Here is a 15,447-nt window from a genome sequence, read left to right as displayed (position 1 = left end):
ACACATTAAAAATTCATACAACATACTTAAAGTTCAAACAAAATACTTAAAGTTCAATATATAAAGTAACTTAATCCGAGCCTATGCCAAACTGCCGAGCGATGATTTCATCCTGCAATCTCGTATAGTATAGTCATTGTCGCTCACTCATACCACTAAGATCTATATTCATCACTTTATCATCTTCAATCCTTCTTCTTAACGCAATATCTTGTTCCGTTAATTCAATCTTTTTCTTCTCAAGTGCAAGTCTCTCATTCTTTTTTTGCAACCTCTTTTAAGGCTTTTGCCTCTTTCTTCTTAGCCCACATGTTTTTCAACGCTTCCATGTAAAAATTTTCTACAGGAGAGACAAGATTTTTATCTCGCTGTTGTCGCTCTTTCTCCACCTTCCTACCTCCTGACCTAACCACGGGCTCTAAAGTATGACCCTCCCCATCATCCTTTTGATGACTCTCGTTGGTCCCAAGAGTGGACGATATACTTCCAGTGGCAGATGTCTTATGTTTTTTCTGGACGCACCATCATTCTATTTTTGCTCGTGCTACAAGATATTCCAACAATGCAACAATCTGAATTATCCGCGCTTTGGGTCTTTTGAGTTATACAATTCATATGCATGCATTACCTACATATGCAAATACGTCTTATTAGACTTGCACCAACATATGAAATGACAATCAAATAAAGAAGAAAACATTATACCTTATCTTGCTCTGTCACCCATTTTTGCCTCCTATTTTTAATATAGACATAGCATCCACAAAACCAATTAACACCTAGTATGACAGACCAACGGTGCTGGAGAGAATTGGACTTACGATCGGATGCAAAATCCTTGTGCTTGTAAAAATAATCAGTAATTCTTTGCCAATACATAGCACGTAATTGTTCATTCCCTTTATAGCATCCAAACTAACTTTTGGTCATGCCGACACCAACATGTTATCTTCTTTTACACTAAAATTTTTTGATCCGGCCTTTTTTGCTTTTTGGGACGCACTCACTTCTACATGTGGCAGTTGTTGCTCCTCAGGTGGGCTTACAAATTGACTATCATCCCAATACAGTCCATTGTTTTCAATATTTTGCTCACTCATCAATTCCAAAAAACCATGCATTGTTGTAACCTGCATAATAAAAATTGTACCATGATACTAATTTCTAGCATTGCAAAATATAAAGTTAATTAATTTCTAGCATTGCAAAATTATTTCATGGCACAAAGGCGGCCGATCCTACCTTTTCTTTGCTCCCAATTGGCCTCCATCTCTCTCCAACCGCCCTCTCTGTGCCGGTCCTCTCTCTCTCTCCCAATTGACCTCCCTCTTCTCTCCTAGCCAGCCTCTTTCTCAGCTGACCTCCCTCTCTCCTAGCTGGCCTCCCTCTGTGCCAGCCCTCTCTCTCCCAATCAGCCTTCCTCTCCCCCGGCCCTCTCTCGCTCAAATCTAGGGGGCAGGGGTACTATTAGGACCGGAGTCGGCGATCGGGCAGCCAAGGGGCCAGCGGCGTAGGCAGCTAAGGGGTCTGGTGGCCCTGGGCAAGCGGAGGAGCCAGCGGTGCGGGGCAAAGCGGTAGAGCCGAAGGCGCGTACCTGGCGTGGTCGGCGAAGGAGAAGTCCGTGGTGGGACGGAGCGGTCATTGAGGGATAGGGAGCCGGCAGCCGATTCTTAAATCTGAGGATCAAGATGGATGCGAAGTAGGGACACCTCAAAATGAGGAGCCGGATGAGAAATTGGTTGGAGAAACGTTTAAGCCTTTTTTGCTAAAAAGTAGGGTAACAGGTGAGATAAGGGCTCAGTTAAAGATGCTCTTAGAACCCTTTGATTGAACCCTAATAGTTCTCCGAGAGTGACAAAGGCTATATAGTACCAGTACATTCTTGCATAATGTACCGTCTATCTTCTTTTATACATTTTTCTGCAGAAATATCATACGATGAGGCGCCGGCTGTGAATATCTATCATACGATGCTTTCGACAGAGGCAGACCATTTTTGTTTGTTGCCTTGTATTTTCAGTGTTCGAATGATGTACTCCGCTTGCAGATTTTGGGTGGTGGATTAGGACATTTAGCAACTTGGGAACGGTAGCACTCTAAGCTAAGATAGGAGGTTGGGACCTACGGGCTACATGGTTTTAGATATTTTACAGGGCGCATTTTGCAGTCCCTATCCTTTCGTGCAGCCGTGTACGTCACCAGCTTAATGGACCTGGTTCTAATCTTTCCTCGTTTTTTTGAACGGAAATACAGCAGAGTACCCCTACTGTTGATTTTTATTGATAATAAAAAAAGAACGGAGCAAACATACAAGCAAAAAAGATTAGCAGAGAAGAGAGAACTAATCTTCCCTCGTTGCATAGGAAACTCGTGCTGGGCCTTGATTATTATCATGAGTCACATGTCGTCGCAACTGGTCCACGCTTTTACTATCAAGCAAAACAGTAAGCTCATTCGAAATAGTAAAGACATTCACAAACACAGCTCTTACGCTTCGTTTTTTAAAAAAAGATTATGCTTTCGTTCGGAACTCATGGATTTTCCCTGGTTCCAGTAGAAAGTAAACTGTCCCGTAGTTGGGGCTAGGCTGATGCTCCGTGCTCCGACTAGTCACGATGGTCACAGTGTATCTACTGCACGAAACTACTCCAAACTTACGCCACGGCTGCAGAACACACGCGTGGCTACGACTGTGACTCTTCAGTGGGCGATTGCGATTTTTGTTCGGGTTCATCCCCAGACAGATATTGTTCTATCCTCTGTGGCCGTTGCTGCAGACCTGCACAAGACAGGCAATCGTCTCCGGTTTCTGCAGCCTGCACATAGTTCCGCAAATAATTTTTTTTTGAGAGGCTATATAGGACGTACATGACATACACCACACTTACATACCACACGCACACACATATATACGTTAAAAACATATTTATAATAGATAACACTTAATAAAACGCACATATGTACGTACGGTTAACTATTCGGAACTAAATCCGTACGAAACAAAATCCGGGTGCGAACGCAAGCCGAGGCAGGAGCTCGAACACGTGCACGTGTCGGTGGTGCTCACACCGCAGCGACCAACCGTCGCTCGGACGCAGTTCCGCAAATACTAGTTGTGCTGTCCCCATCATTTTCGCAGCAGCCTCTTAGGCGTTGGTTAATGCATATGATGCGGCGTAATCCATGTGCTCACCGCCGACGACGATTGCAATGTCTGGAGCCCCGACATGGACAGATCAGTTGCCTCCCTGCGCCAACGTTGGTCGAGATAATTGCTACGTACTCGCCGTCAGTTGAGCGGTTGCACATGTGCCAACGATCGCTAGATTGAGCGAGCGTCACTCAGATTCAGTTGACCAGGAATGAATAATTAGTTGTTAAAATCTAAAAACTGTACATATATGTTTTAGTCTTAGGCTGTGTTTGTTTGAACTTCTGCTTTTGAGTTTTTTTTTAAAAACTGTATTTTTGGCTTGTCTGAAAAGCTATTTTTGAAAATAGGTTGTTAGCATCTACAATAAATTTTTAGCTTCTCAGAATGTAGCTTCTCAGAAAAGCATATCTCAGCGAGCTTCTCAGTTTTAATTCATTTTACTCAGAAGCAGGCTTCTGACTTCTCCAGAACTCCGTTTGTTCTGGCTTCTGGCTTCTGCTAGTAAACAAACACGGCCTTAGTATACATATCTATTTTACTTTTCAAAATATACAAAATTGATCACTTTGTTTTTTAAAATTTGTTTGTAGCAAAATTGTTCACATTTTGTATTGAAAATATATAGCAGCTAGATCTAAAGAATTGACTTTGAATGTTTCTAATTTGTTCATAAAATTTGTTAATCACCCTATGAATTGTCATAACTTATTTCTTAAATTGCTCACGGTTCTATTCTAATTTGCTTATAATTTTTCACAAAATTACTTACATAACTACATTTTAGAGATAGACAAACAAATAAATTATTTATTAAACGCTTCATCTATTTTGTCACGTATTGAAATGGGTCACATATAAGTGTTACAAGTCCAAATATAAAAAAGTACAAAAATAAAATAAAATGCTCATGTTCAGACTTTTTTTAACAAAAAATAGATGTCAATACTACATAATATGACTTATATACTAGCCCATCACTGCCGGATCATAAAAAAAGATAGTGATAAGATTATTACTGCCGGTTCGTAAGAAAAACACTATCACTGTAGGTTTAAAAAACAACTTGTAATGATAAAAACTTATCACTACCGGTTCATATTAAAACTGGAGCAGATAGTATCACTATCGGTTGTTATATATGAATCGACAGTGAACATAGACGGGACCCAAAAATTCTATTCACTGCAATTTTTGCTCACCCTTGTGTTTGCTCCGCTCTCGAGTCGGCTAATTTTTTCTAAGTCACATGCTCAAATCCCTCCCCCTCTCTCTCTCAACCTTATCTCTCCCCCCCCCCTCCTTCTCTCTCATTGCGCGTCGGGGGCTAGGGGTAGTTGGAGGGAGCTAATGCAGCGATGGATCAGATCGAAATCTGCAAGTGAGAGTGCAGGTGAGAAGGCGGCGCCAGTGTAGTGGCTTTGCCGTGTTGGGTGAGACCATGTCACCTTGCGTGCGGGATGCTGAGGCGAAGCCGTGTGGTGCCTCACCATCGCGAAAGGAGGAGAATGTCGCGCCTATACTACTGGCGGCGACACGGATCGGGGCAAGTGGCACTGCAGTTCGGTCGGGTGCTGTAGGCAGCGAAGGTCACGGTGCTTCGGGGAGGGCGGATCGAGCTCGGCGAGGTTCTTCGGATCTAGGCTATAGGGTGGTGAGGCGCCTCACCGGCGGCAGAGGTCATGCACGATGCTTCAGGGAGGGCGACTCGAGCTCGGTGAGGTCCTCCGGATCCATGCTGTGAGGTGGTGAGGCACCTCACCATCGTCGCCCTCCTTCGGTTGCTCTCGAGCTCACAGTAGATGGTGCCAACGAGCGAGCAGTAGTTGGTGCCAGCGAGTGAGGGGTTCCGACGAGCTTGAGCAGTAGTGGGTGCCAATGAGCGAGCGGCGCCTGAGATTTTTTTCTTTTTTTGTTTCCTAAAAATATCAATACTGCCGATGGACAACAGCCGACAATGATAGCAATCTGACTATCACTGCCTGTTGCATACCGCTGGTTCCAAAACTGGCAGTGAAAGTTAGATTGGAACCATGGATTCCATTCTCACCAACGAGACTAAAAAAGTCACAGATCGACCTTATGGTTGTAAACCTGTAGGTTATAAGTGGATATTCAAGAAGAAGCTTAGACCTGATGGTACTATTAAAAAGTATAAGGCTCGGCTTATGGCCAAGAGTTATATATAAAAGGAAGGCGAAGATTTCTTTGATACTTATCACCTGTCGCTCGGCTGGCCACGATAAGAGTACTATTTTCTTTGGCTGCCTCACGCGGTCTTATCGTTCATTAGATGGACATTAAGATAATTTTTCTTAATAGAGAGTTGGATAAGAAAACCTATATGGATCAGCTTGATGTGTTTGTAGTAGAAGATCAGGAGGACAAGATATGTATGTTGCTGAAATCTTTGTATGACCTAAAACAAGCTCTTAAGCAATGGCAATAGAAGTTCGATAGAACGTTAACATCTGCGAACTTTGTTGTTAATGAAGCTGATAAATATGTGTATTATTGGTATAGTGGGGGTGAGAGAGTTATTATGTGCCTGTACGTTGATGATATCTTGATTTTTGGGACAAATTTTGATGTGATTAATGAGATCAAATCATATTTATCTAGAAATTTCAATAAGAAGGATCTGTAAGAGGCTGATGTGATCTTAAACATTAAGTTGATCAGAGGTAAGAAAAGATCTTGATTCGCTTTAGCTACATGGATAGCAATATCGCTCCAATACCTTATGATCTTAGCTTAATACTTCAAAAGAATAAAAGAATTGCTAAGGATCAACTGAGATACTACCAAATAATCAGATCACTCATATACCTAGCTAATACTATAAGGCCTGATATCTCATTTGCTATGAGCAAATTGAGCCGGTTTACTTCTAACTCAGTTGATGATCATTGGGATGTGCTTGATTGAGTCATGCACTACTTGCTAGGTACCATGAATTTTGAACTTTACTATACTGGGTAACCATCAATACTGTAGGGTTATAATGATTTAAATTAGATATCCAATATTGATAAGGTAAAGGTCACAAGTGAATATGTATTCACTCTTGGCGGTATTGTTGTTTCATGGAGGTCTTGCAAACAAACCATATTGACGAGGTTAACCATGGAACCAGAACTCACAGCGTTAGACATAACCACTGTTGAGGCAGAATGGCTGCGTGAGCTCTTGATGGATTTACCAGTAGTAAAAAAAATTGATACCGACTACCCTTATAAATTGTGATAATCAAATAGATATTGTCAAAGTGAACAGTTCTCAGGACAACACGAAATCCTCTAAGACATGTAAAGAGAAGATTGAAATCTGTCAGAAAATTGAGAAACACTGGAGTGATAGCGTTGGATTATATCCAAATAGCTAAAAATCTGGCGGATCAATTTACAAAGGGATCATCACGAAATGTGATAGATAATGCATCGAATGAGATGGGTATGAGACCTATGTGAGTTATACAATAGTGGTAACTCAACCTATGTGATCGAAGATCATGTGAATTAGGATCTGAGAAGAATAAGTTATTGGTTAACTGAAGGAGAGTACCACACAACCCACTCGAGTAAAGAAGCAAGGCTCTCAAAATCTGTAAGGCAGGTTGACCATTGCCTTAATGTATTATGTTAGTTTTAATTGGCGAAGATGCTAACCTACATAGCATTCTTGAAAGAACGCACCTATATAAGCCTAAATATTGGTCGCAGTTTATGAGACTTAGGTAATCTCTAATAAACTCATGAAGAGACCATGAAGTATGACTTATATGTTCTACTCATGAGGTAGCCTACTGCCAGCCTAGTATCAGTTATGACTTCAAGTGAAACTTGTATGCACAAGACTTACAATTCAAGGTTTAGTCCATTGTGCAAGTTATGAATGAGTGTAGCTTGATGTTCTATGTGGATGTTCAACTTAACAGTCTCCACTAAAATACTAGTATATCAAACAATATTAAAAAAAAAGACAAATCTTCGTAAGACTTTAAAATCTGGTGGGGGATTGCTAGAATATATGGACTTAGCCCATTATTATTTGTATAATTCTAAATAAATCTCAAAGGCTCAATCATGCGAGGGAGGTGAATATTCTTTAGTCCCACAATGCTAATGGAAATAGATGAAGACCAACTTAAAATGATTTCTCTCCTTACTCACTTAGCATGTGTGGATGAGAAGACTAGAAGAACACACGCGCGCTCACTCGTCTCACCGAGCTATGGTCGTGGCCGAGGCGGAGGGCGCGTGCGTATGACATTTGCATGAATGGTCCGCCGAAATTAGGTCCATTTGTTTGCTCATGTCCGGCCTTCTTTTTGCGGTTTCTTTCTTTTTACTGTGGCGTGTTAGTCAAGACTACGATCACGGCGGCGTAACCGTCTCCGATCGTAGTGTGTCTCAACCACGTGACTCTCTCTATATATATCTGTCAGCCGCCGCACAAAGGAGAGACGTGACACACCACACGCAATTAGGTTTTTGCTAATTTCTCTCTGCAACGCCGTCGCACGTAATCTACTCTATCTCGCTGCGCCGGTATGCATTGACGAACGGGAGAGCAGGTCTTCGGAACCTATCGTCCTTGGGATCCTACACCGGGAGAGGGTGAATAAAGTTTTTGTGAAGCGCTCGTTGCGACTATTCACGATCTGCTTCATCTACATCATCGCGATCTACTTCGACTACTTTATTTTTGTCTTCTCCTACTGGATTGACATCACGGTGACCTCTGCATCGACTACTTCATTTTCTTCATCATCTACTAATCGAGTATCGACACCATGATGACGTCTGCATCTCACGTTGCAATTGGGTACGTATGTAAATCCTACTTAGTACCTAGTCAAGTACATCTGCTGGTCGAGTACTTAGTCAAATATCTTGTCGAGGACATGCACTAGTCGAGACATGTTGATACTAGTCGAGTTTAGTCGGAACTAGTCAAATGTAGGCGGGTTAGGCGAAGCTAGTCGGAACATAGTTGTTATTGATTATTTACATCCATTCTTATTTATTTTATTTTAGAAATTAAATTAAATTAAATCTAAAAGTACTATTACTTCCAACATTTATATAATTAATTTTATCGTTAGTCAACATCAGTCAACTTATTTTTATCATTTTTAATGCCCTTCCAGCGTCGCAGTTTTTGCTCCCGAAGCTTATCCGGGATCCTTCCTTTGCGGCGTAGCATATACCGGCTGATCCGAAGAGATGATGTATTCGTGTGTGCAAAAAGAGCCGAGACATCTTGAATCTGGTGAGGACCCCTCCCCTGCACGAGCAGATATCCATACATAGCTCAGCTTAGTGGGCAATCCTGGAAAGATTATAGTCACCGTCAGCTAGACCTATGCTTTAAAAAAGGAAATAGAGGCAAAGATAATGTCTTTTTCTCTGCAGAAAAGTGAATATCGTGCAACGCGCACGAGTGAAAAAGCCGTTCAAGCTTGGCGAATCGAGATGGTGAAATTATTGTAGTCAGAGGGTAATATCGATTGGGAAAAGGACGCTAGTGGTAAGCGGATGGATTGACGAATAGAACAGAACATACGGGTCAATTAGCATCTGACAACACGTAAAGAAACACATGTGACTTTCGCGCGAGTCAGGCGATGGGAATACGCAGACACGACGGTCAACGCTACAAGTCTGAGTCAGCAGATGGCCTTTCTGCAAGGTACACTCTTGCACAGATTTTCTATGGATTAAATGCTTGCACACACAGATTTGATGGTACGTACAATGGATAAATCGGATGACTTGTTAGTTGCAAACTCTGAACCCTCTCACGTGATCTTCTACAGAAGCTTCGTGGCACCCAGAGGACGAGGTCAAATACTCGAAGAGTAAATTGTATAAAATTACAAATATTATATTTAGTAATACAAAATTATAAGTATTATACACTAATTTCACACAAAACTTGATTTTAATTATATTTAAAAAATGGTCTTATATCTCTCTAAAAATACTATAACTTTTTTATATGTTCCATAATCTATGTATAACATATTTTAATTGGATTCACCAAAAAATCTTATATAAAATTTAAACTAAAATTCTCTACAAAGGTTACATTTATAACTCCTAACAATTGTTAGAGTCTTAAATAAAATCCTAAAAAATAAGAAAAATCACTAATATTAATTTATTAAGTTATTTTAGTTATAGATTATATGGTGAAAAAATGAGTTTTTTATATATAAATAGTGTATTTTAAAAGAACTCACTTTTTCACTATATAAGTTAGAACTAAAAATAATTTTAAAAACTATTCTATCATATAAGAAAAATATTACAAATGATACAATACTGGTAGTTCCTCGAAATAGAGAAAGCAAAGTCATGCACGTGAAACAGTTCTTCCTCATGCGGTAGGGTGTAGTAACACTATCCGTACACTTTACTGTGATCAGTTGCTTCCCTCTAGTCACTTTAGATCATCTTTAGCCATTTTATTTTGGTTTCGTTTTATTTCTGATTTCTCTCTTTGTTTTATATTTTTATTTTTTTTATCTCCAACTGTTTCCTTTAGAAACGATTTATGAAGAGAAAAAAATATCATGATAGAGAGAATTCTTTTGTGAAAAAGTTATTGAAGTGCTAAAGAGAACTAGAATTCTTTTAGTAAAAAAAAGACAATAGTAAAAAGAAAGCTGTTGGAAATGATTTTATCATCACAGTATCTAACTGTATTCAGCTCTGATTCCGAGTAACAAACCGTTCGGAACATAGCAAAAGGTGTCGATCTGCATCACTAACAATGTGGGGCCACGCTTGTCATCGGACCCAGTTGCCAGCGAGGGGCAAATGGGTTAGAGCCAGGCGGCGACGGCGCAGCCACGGGCTCACCCAACCTGCCGCCGCGCGCGTTCCTCTCCTCCCGTCCGAGGAGACAGAAATGCCACGACGCCGGCAGTCCCGCGGCTCACGAACGGCGCTTTCCCCTGTCCACCGGCCGCGCGGGTCCGCCCCCAACCACCGGACGCATCTACCGAACGGGACTTCATTTATCCCGCGGACGCACGGCGATCGCTTGCCTGCCGCTGCCGGTGTCGTCGCACGCAATGACCGCCAGCCAGCGTCCAATCCGAACCGGAACAAATCCAAATACAAACGCAAAATCGGTAGCGTGCGTTCGCTTTCCCCAAACGTGACCCGAGCGGCAGAGAGATAGAGAGAGGAGAGAGAAGCCGCCATGGAGCAGCAGCAGCTTCCTCCCGCTTGCCCAATCCGTTAAATTCTTGCTCCCTCACGAAACCCACCCGGTTTTTCTTCTCTCGCTCGGTCGCTTCCCCACCAGATCAGAGATTCCGTTTGGGGCGTTGGCGTTTTCGTGACCGAAGGCGACCACGCGGAGCTTGATGCCTCAGGGGCGGCGGCTTCCCCCCGTCGTTTGATGGGCAACGCATGCGGCGGCTCCCTTAGATCCAAGTACCTGTACAGCCTCAAGCACGCCACGTCGCAGCGCCACGACCCCGACTACAGCGCCGTCGACGACTCGCCGAAGAAGCCCTCCCGCCCGCCCAAGCCGCCCGCCACCACGGACGCCCACGGGAACCACGCGCCGGCGCCGCCCGCTGCCGCCATGAGGCGCGGCGGGGCGAGCGCGCCCCCGGTACTCGTCTCGGTGCTCGGCCACCCCACCCCCAACCTACGCGACCTCTACTTGCTCGGGAGGAAGCTCGGGCAGGGGCAGTTCGGCACCACCTACCTCTGCACCGAGCTCGCCACGGGGACCGAGTACGCCTGCAAGTCCATCTCCAAGCGCAAGCTCATCTCCAGGGAGGACATTGAGGACGTGCGCCGTGAGATCCAGATCATGCACCACCTCTCCGGCCACAAAAACGTCGTCGCCATCAAGGGCGCGTACGAGGACCAGCTCTACGTGCACATCGTTATGGAGCTCTGCGCCGGTGGCGAGCTCTTCGACCGCATCATACAACGCGGCCACTACAGCGAGCGCAAGGCCGCCGAGCTCACGCGGATCATCGTCGGGGTCGTCGAGGCCTGCCACTCGCTCGGTGTCATGCACCGGGACCTCAAGCCCGAGAACTTCCTGCTCGCCAACAAGGACGATGACCTCTCGCTCAAGGCCATCGATTTCGGACTCTCGGTCTTCTTCAAGCCTGGTGAGCTGCTGATGCAGAATTGCAAACTTTATGACATACAGTTTTAGTGAACGATCGTAGTTCGTCTTGTTGCACTGGATGTGCTGTTAAGTGGTAAGAGTGAAACTAAAGCTCGTACAGTAGTGCTTGTGCTTGCGTTAGCCCTGTTTTATTCATGCTCGTAGGACATGAGATGGATGCTTTCAGAAATGTTGAACAGCAGCTTCTAATGATGCAACTGAAATTAGAAAGGGATGAAAAGTAGTCAGTATTGATTGTTACATAATGACATCAGACAATATTGCAATAATGCAATTTCACAGGAGGCATAACATGCAGGCTCTCAGGTTCTGGCTCAGTGGTTTAGATTGGCAGACAATGAAGCACAGCTTGCTACTTGCCATTCAAGAACGGCAGTGGCAACACTAAAATGAAGCACAGCTTGCCTACTTGCAGTTCAAGAACGGCATTGGCAACACTAATTTTTGAGTTTAGTGCCAAAATCTCAACCTACTAGGTCCGAAATGCAAGTTCAGCGGGGAGCATTTCTTAGCTGAGTGGCAGTTCAATGTGATGGAAGCTGGTTAACATTTTGTTGGAATAGTCATCCATTAATTTTAAACATCTTGGGGAGAAAAATTTACGTGCCATTCTATGTTTTATTTCTACACAGAACCTTTTTTGCTTTATTAGGTTACAGCAGCCATTTGTGATGAACTCTGCACCCTTGCCACTTTTCCTTTTCTTGTTCTATTCTTGTCAGGTCAAGTTTTTACCGATGTTGTTGGTAGCCCATATTATGTAGCTCCAGAAGTTTTGTGCAAAAGCTATGGACCAGCAGCCGATGTATGGACAGCTGGTGTAATTCTCTACATCCTACTAAGTGGTGTACCCCCATTTTGGGCAGGTAAGTACTATTTGATATTTTCCCCTTCAATTATTTAGGATGTTTGTCTCTGTTGACTGCAGGCTGACATTTTCAATGTATACAATGCAGAAACACAGCAAGGAATATTTGATGCTGTATTGAAAGGTGTCATTGATTTTGATTCTGATCCCTGGCCTGTGATATCTGATAGTGCAAAAGATCTTATAAGAAGAATGCTTAATCTTCGCCCTGCGGAACGCTTAACAGCACATGAAGTTCTATGTTAGTTTCTTTCACCACTTTATACTGTTGGTTTTGTTATTTCTCTAATACCTTAATGCAGATTCCACTTGACGTATTTGCAACTGTTGGACACAAAATAACACTTGAACTTGTGCACAGCCCATCCATGGATTCGTGATCATAGAGTAGCTCCTGATCGCCCACTTGATCCAGCTGTCTTATCTCGCATTAAGCAATTCTCTGCAATGAATAAGTTGAAGAAAATGGCTTTGCGAGTAAGTGCATGTATTTTAGGCACAATTTCCTATGAATTTTGGTTCCGTGTATGCACAAAATAGTACTCCAATACCAACAGTTCAACTAATTTTCCTTCGGGTGATCCTATGCTGCATTAATTGACTGTATGTGTTTATTCTAACAGGTAATAGCTGAGAGCCTCTCAGAGGAGGAAATTGCAGGTTTGAAGGAAATGTTCCAGACCATGGACACTGACAACAGTGGTGCAATTACATTTGATGAGCTAAAAGAAGGATTGAGAAGATATGGCTCCACACTAAAGGATACTGAGATTCGTGATCTTATGGAAGCAGTAAGTAAACTGAAACATTTTGGTATGCTTGTTTGTGCTTTTAGCTTCAAGGACCTGGGTCCTGGAATCTAATATTGCCCTAAGCTCAAACTCCTCCTCCAAGAGTGCTTTTTGGTGTTGTCCTATACAAGCTTTTAAGTGACTTGAAAAACTCAAGCTGCCTCCTGCCAGCTCATAATCCTATTTGACACTTCATCAAGAATCTTACCTTTTCATTTCTTCCTTTTGTCTGTGATGTTGCAAAGAAAGCTTCTATAAATTTGAGATATTCAAAATTGAATACTTGAGCACATGGTACAACTAATATTTCCTCATCTGAAAGCAGCAACCATTTCATGTCTCATGAATCTGTGCTTATGTGCCCGAGGATGTTTATGTGTGAGTTATTTTTTCTTTTACTTGAATGGTCTAGGAAATACATATATTTGATTCACATGCTGATAAATTGAGCTTCACACTTGGCCTTTCTCTTATGCCAGAGGCTTTGAAAACAGAAGTAATAAGTTATGACAAGGTAAACCAAAAAGTTTACGTGTTTCTTTTGTTCTATTGATTCATTTAGGCTGATATCGACAACAGTGGGACAATTGATTATATAGAATTCATTGCTGCAACGTTGCATCTCAATAAACTGGAGCGTGAGGAACATCTGGTGGCAGCCTTTTCATATTTCGACAAAGATGGTAGTGGTTACATCACAGTGGATGAACTGCAGCAAGCTTGCAAAGAGCATAACATGTCAGATGCTTTTCTTGACGATGTCATTAACGAAGTTGATCAGGACAATGTAAGTCTGGTGTTAATTAGGCTACATGCATAAAACTCCTAGTGTGGCATAACTTGTTTGTTTCTTACTCGCTGACCTTCACTAAACCTAAAGGATATGTACAACCAATGCAAGTAGTCGGATGCAATAAAACTTGTAAATGCACTGAACTTGCCAATAAGGAAAGATTCGCGTTATTGACCAACAGAATTCATTTGATGCTTCATTAATCAATGCATATGGTTCTGTTAGTAACAATAAAAAGCTAATGATACGGACTTGTTTAGTCTAATCCTGTTCTCTTTTGCCAGGACGGCCGCATTGACTATGGAGAGTTTGTTGCCATGATGACCAAGGGCAATATGGGAGTCGGTCGAAGAACAATGAGAAACAGCTTGAATATCAGCATGAGGGACGCACCTGGTGCACTCTAGACTTACACCATGTACAGCTTGTGGCTTAGCTTCTTCGTGTCTTTCTGCCCTACGAATCCTTCTGCAATTTTTTAATGTTGTGAAGTGTCTGTGTGGATGTGTGTTTCTGGGGATTCTGATTCAACTCCTGTGATTGATTCGATGAACTGCGTAACAAGATGTCCATGTTGAGCACGAAGCTGGATCGTAAATGATCTCACACGGTGCTGCTGCTTAACTCTGGAAAATGCAAATGTTCAGTGAAGTAGCTCGTCATGTGTATACGAGAAATCTAGTTGAAATGTATTTTAGTTTGCATATGATGAGTTATTGATAACGTTGGTTTGAAATAATTTTAGTTGGTATGAGCTTGTTTGGGTGTGATCTTATTTATGGCTAATCAAAGTTTGAATTGAGCAGACTGTTTCAGACCCTAGGAAATTATGTCTCACCAAAATATCTGGTATATGAGTTTTTGACCACATCGGATGGTCTGTTGTTACGGTAAAGTGAGCGTCGGAGCATTTTCAGTGCTGAAGTAGAAATGAAAGCAAACACCGGATGGTCCGGTGATGGATTTTGAGAGTATCGGAGTACTTTCAACAAAGGAGATTTTTTTGCCAACTTTAATTATGTACGCCGGATAGTTCAATGCTGAGTTTGTGAACATCGAAGAATGCATTAGATATTTTGTTGTAGAGAGGTTATAGAAGGGTGGTTCAGTAGATTGGCACACGTTGGATTATCCGGTGATGGACATAAGATCATTGAAAACTTTTATCGGACTTTTTCTTGCAGGGAGTAAAATTTTCCTGGAACAGATAGTGTTACACTCACCGGATGGTCTGGTGTTTAGGAGCAGAACACACCAGAACGTTTGGTATTCATGTTTTCTGCATAATGTGTTCTGAGTTGAAGTTTTTTAATTTTGTGCTAACCTAGAGATGTTTTGGAGTGTGGAGAAATGTGTTTGCTTGTTCCAAAGTGTGCAGGTGACGGATGGAACTTGACGGTCGACGACGGGTGATCGGGGCTAAGCGGGTGCTTGGTGCTGGACGATAAAAGAGGGTCGGACGGAGTCAAAGGTAATCTTAACTGTACACATGAAAGTCAAGTAAAGCATGAAACGGATGATAAAGATGTTGTGTTGAAAAGTCAAGCGAAAGGAATGCCGGTGTAAGTGACAAGACGGCACAAGGGATCGAGAGCGGAAGAGACTTTCTGGCGGTCAAAATCACAAGACAGAGGACACGAGTCATCATCAGAGCGCTTGCTTCGTGTGAAAGCAA

General features: G+C 42.4%; 1 protein-coding gene across 1 annotated transcript; it reads left to right on the top strand.

The window, feature by feature from the left end:
• Positions 1–10,201: 10,201 nt before the first annotated feature.
• Positions 10,202–14,574, top strand: LOC133924849 (calcium-dependent protein kinase 13-like). Its single transcript, XM_062370577.1, has 7 exons — positions 10,202–11,300; positions 12,043–12,186; positions 12,277–12,429; positions 12,550–12,665; positions 12,812–12,979; positions 13,542–13,766; positions 14,057–14,574. Exons 1-7 carry the CDS (start codon positions 10,568–10,570, stop codon positions 14,177–14,179), a joined length of 1,662 nt encoding a protein of 553 aa, XP_062226561.1. The 5' UTR covers positions 10,202–10,567; the 3' UTR covers positions 14,180–14,574.
• The last annotated feature ends 873 nt before the right edge of the window (positions 14,575–15,447 follow it).

This window comes from Phragmites australis, chromosome 7 (assembly GCF_958298935.1).
Source record: "Phragmites australis chromosome 7, lpPhrAust1.1, whole genome shotgun sequence".
NCBI lineage: Eukaryota > Viridiplantae > Streptophyta > Magnoliopsida > Poales > Poaceae > Phragmites > Phragmites australis.
The sequence above is the reverse complement of the archived record's forward strand: the minus strand, read 5'-3'. Positions and strand labels throughout refer to the sequence as shown.

Excerpts from the sequence above, each read along its gene's own strand:
- LOC133924849 (XM_062370577.1), top strand. The coding sequence starts at position 10,568 with ATGGGCAACGCATGCGGCGGCTCCCTTAGATCCAAGTACCTGTACAGC. Across the intron at positions 11,301-12,042 it reads CTCGGTCTTCTTCAAGCCTG|GTCAAGTTTTTACCGATGTT; the intron begins GTGAGCTGCTGA and ends TATTCTTGTCAG. Across the intron at positions 12,666-12,811 it reads TGAAGAAAATGGCTTTGCGA|GTAATAGCTGAGAGCCTCTC; the intron begins GTAAGTGCATGT and ends TTATTCTAACAG.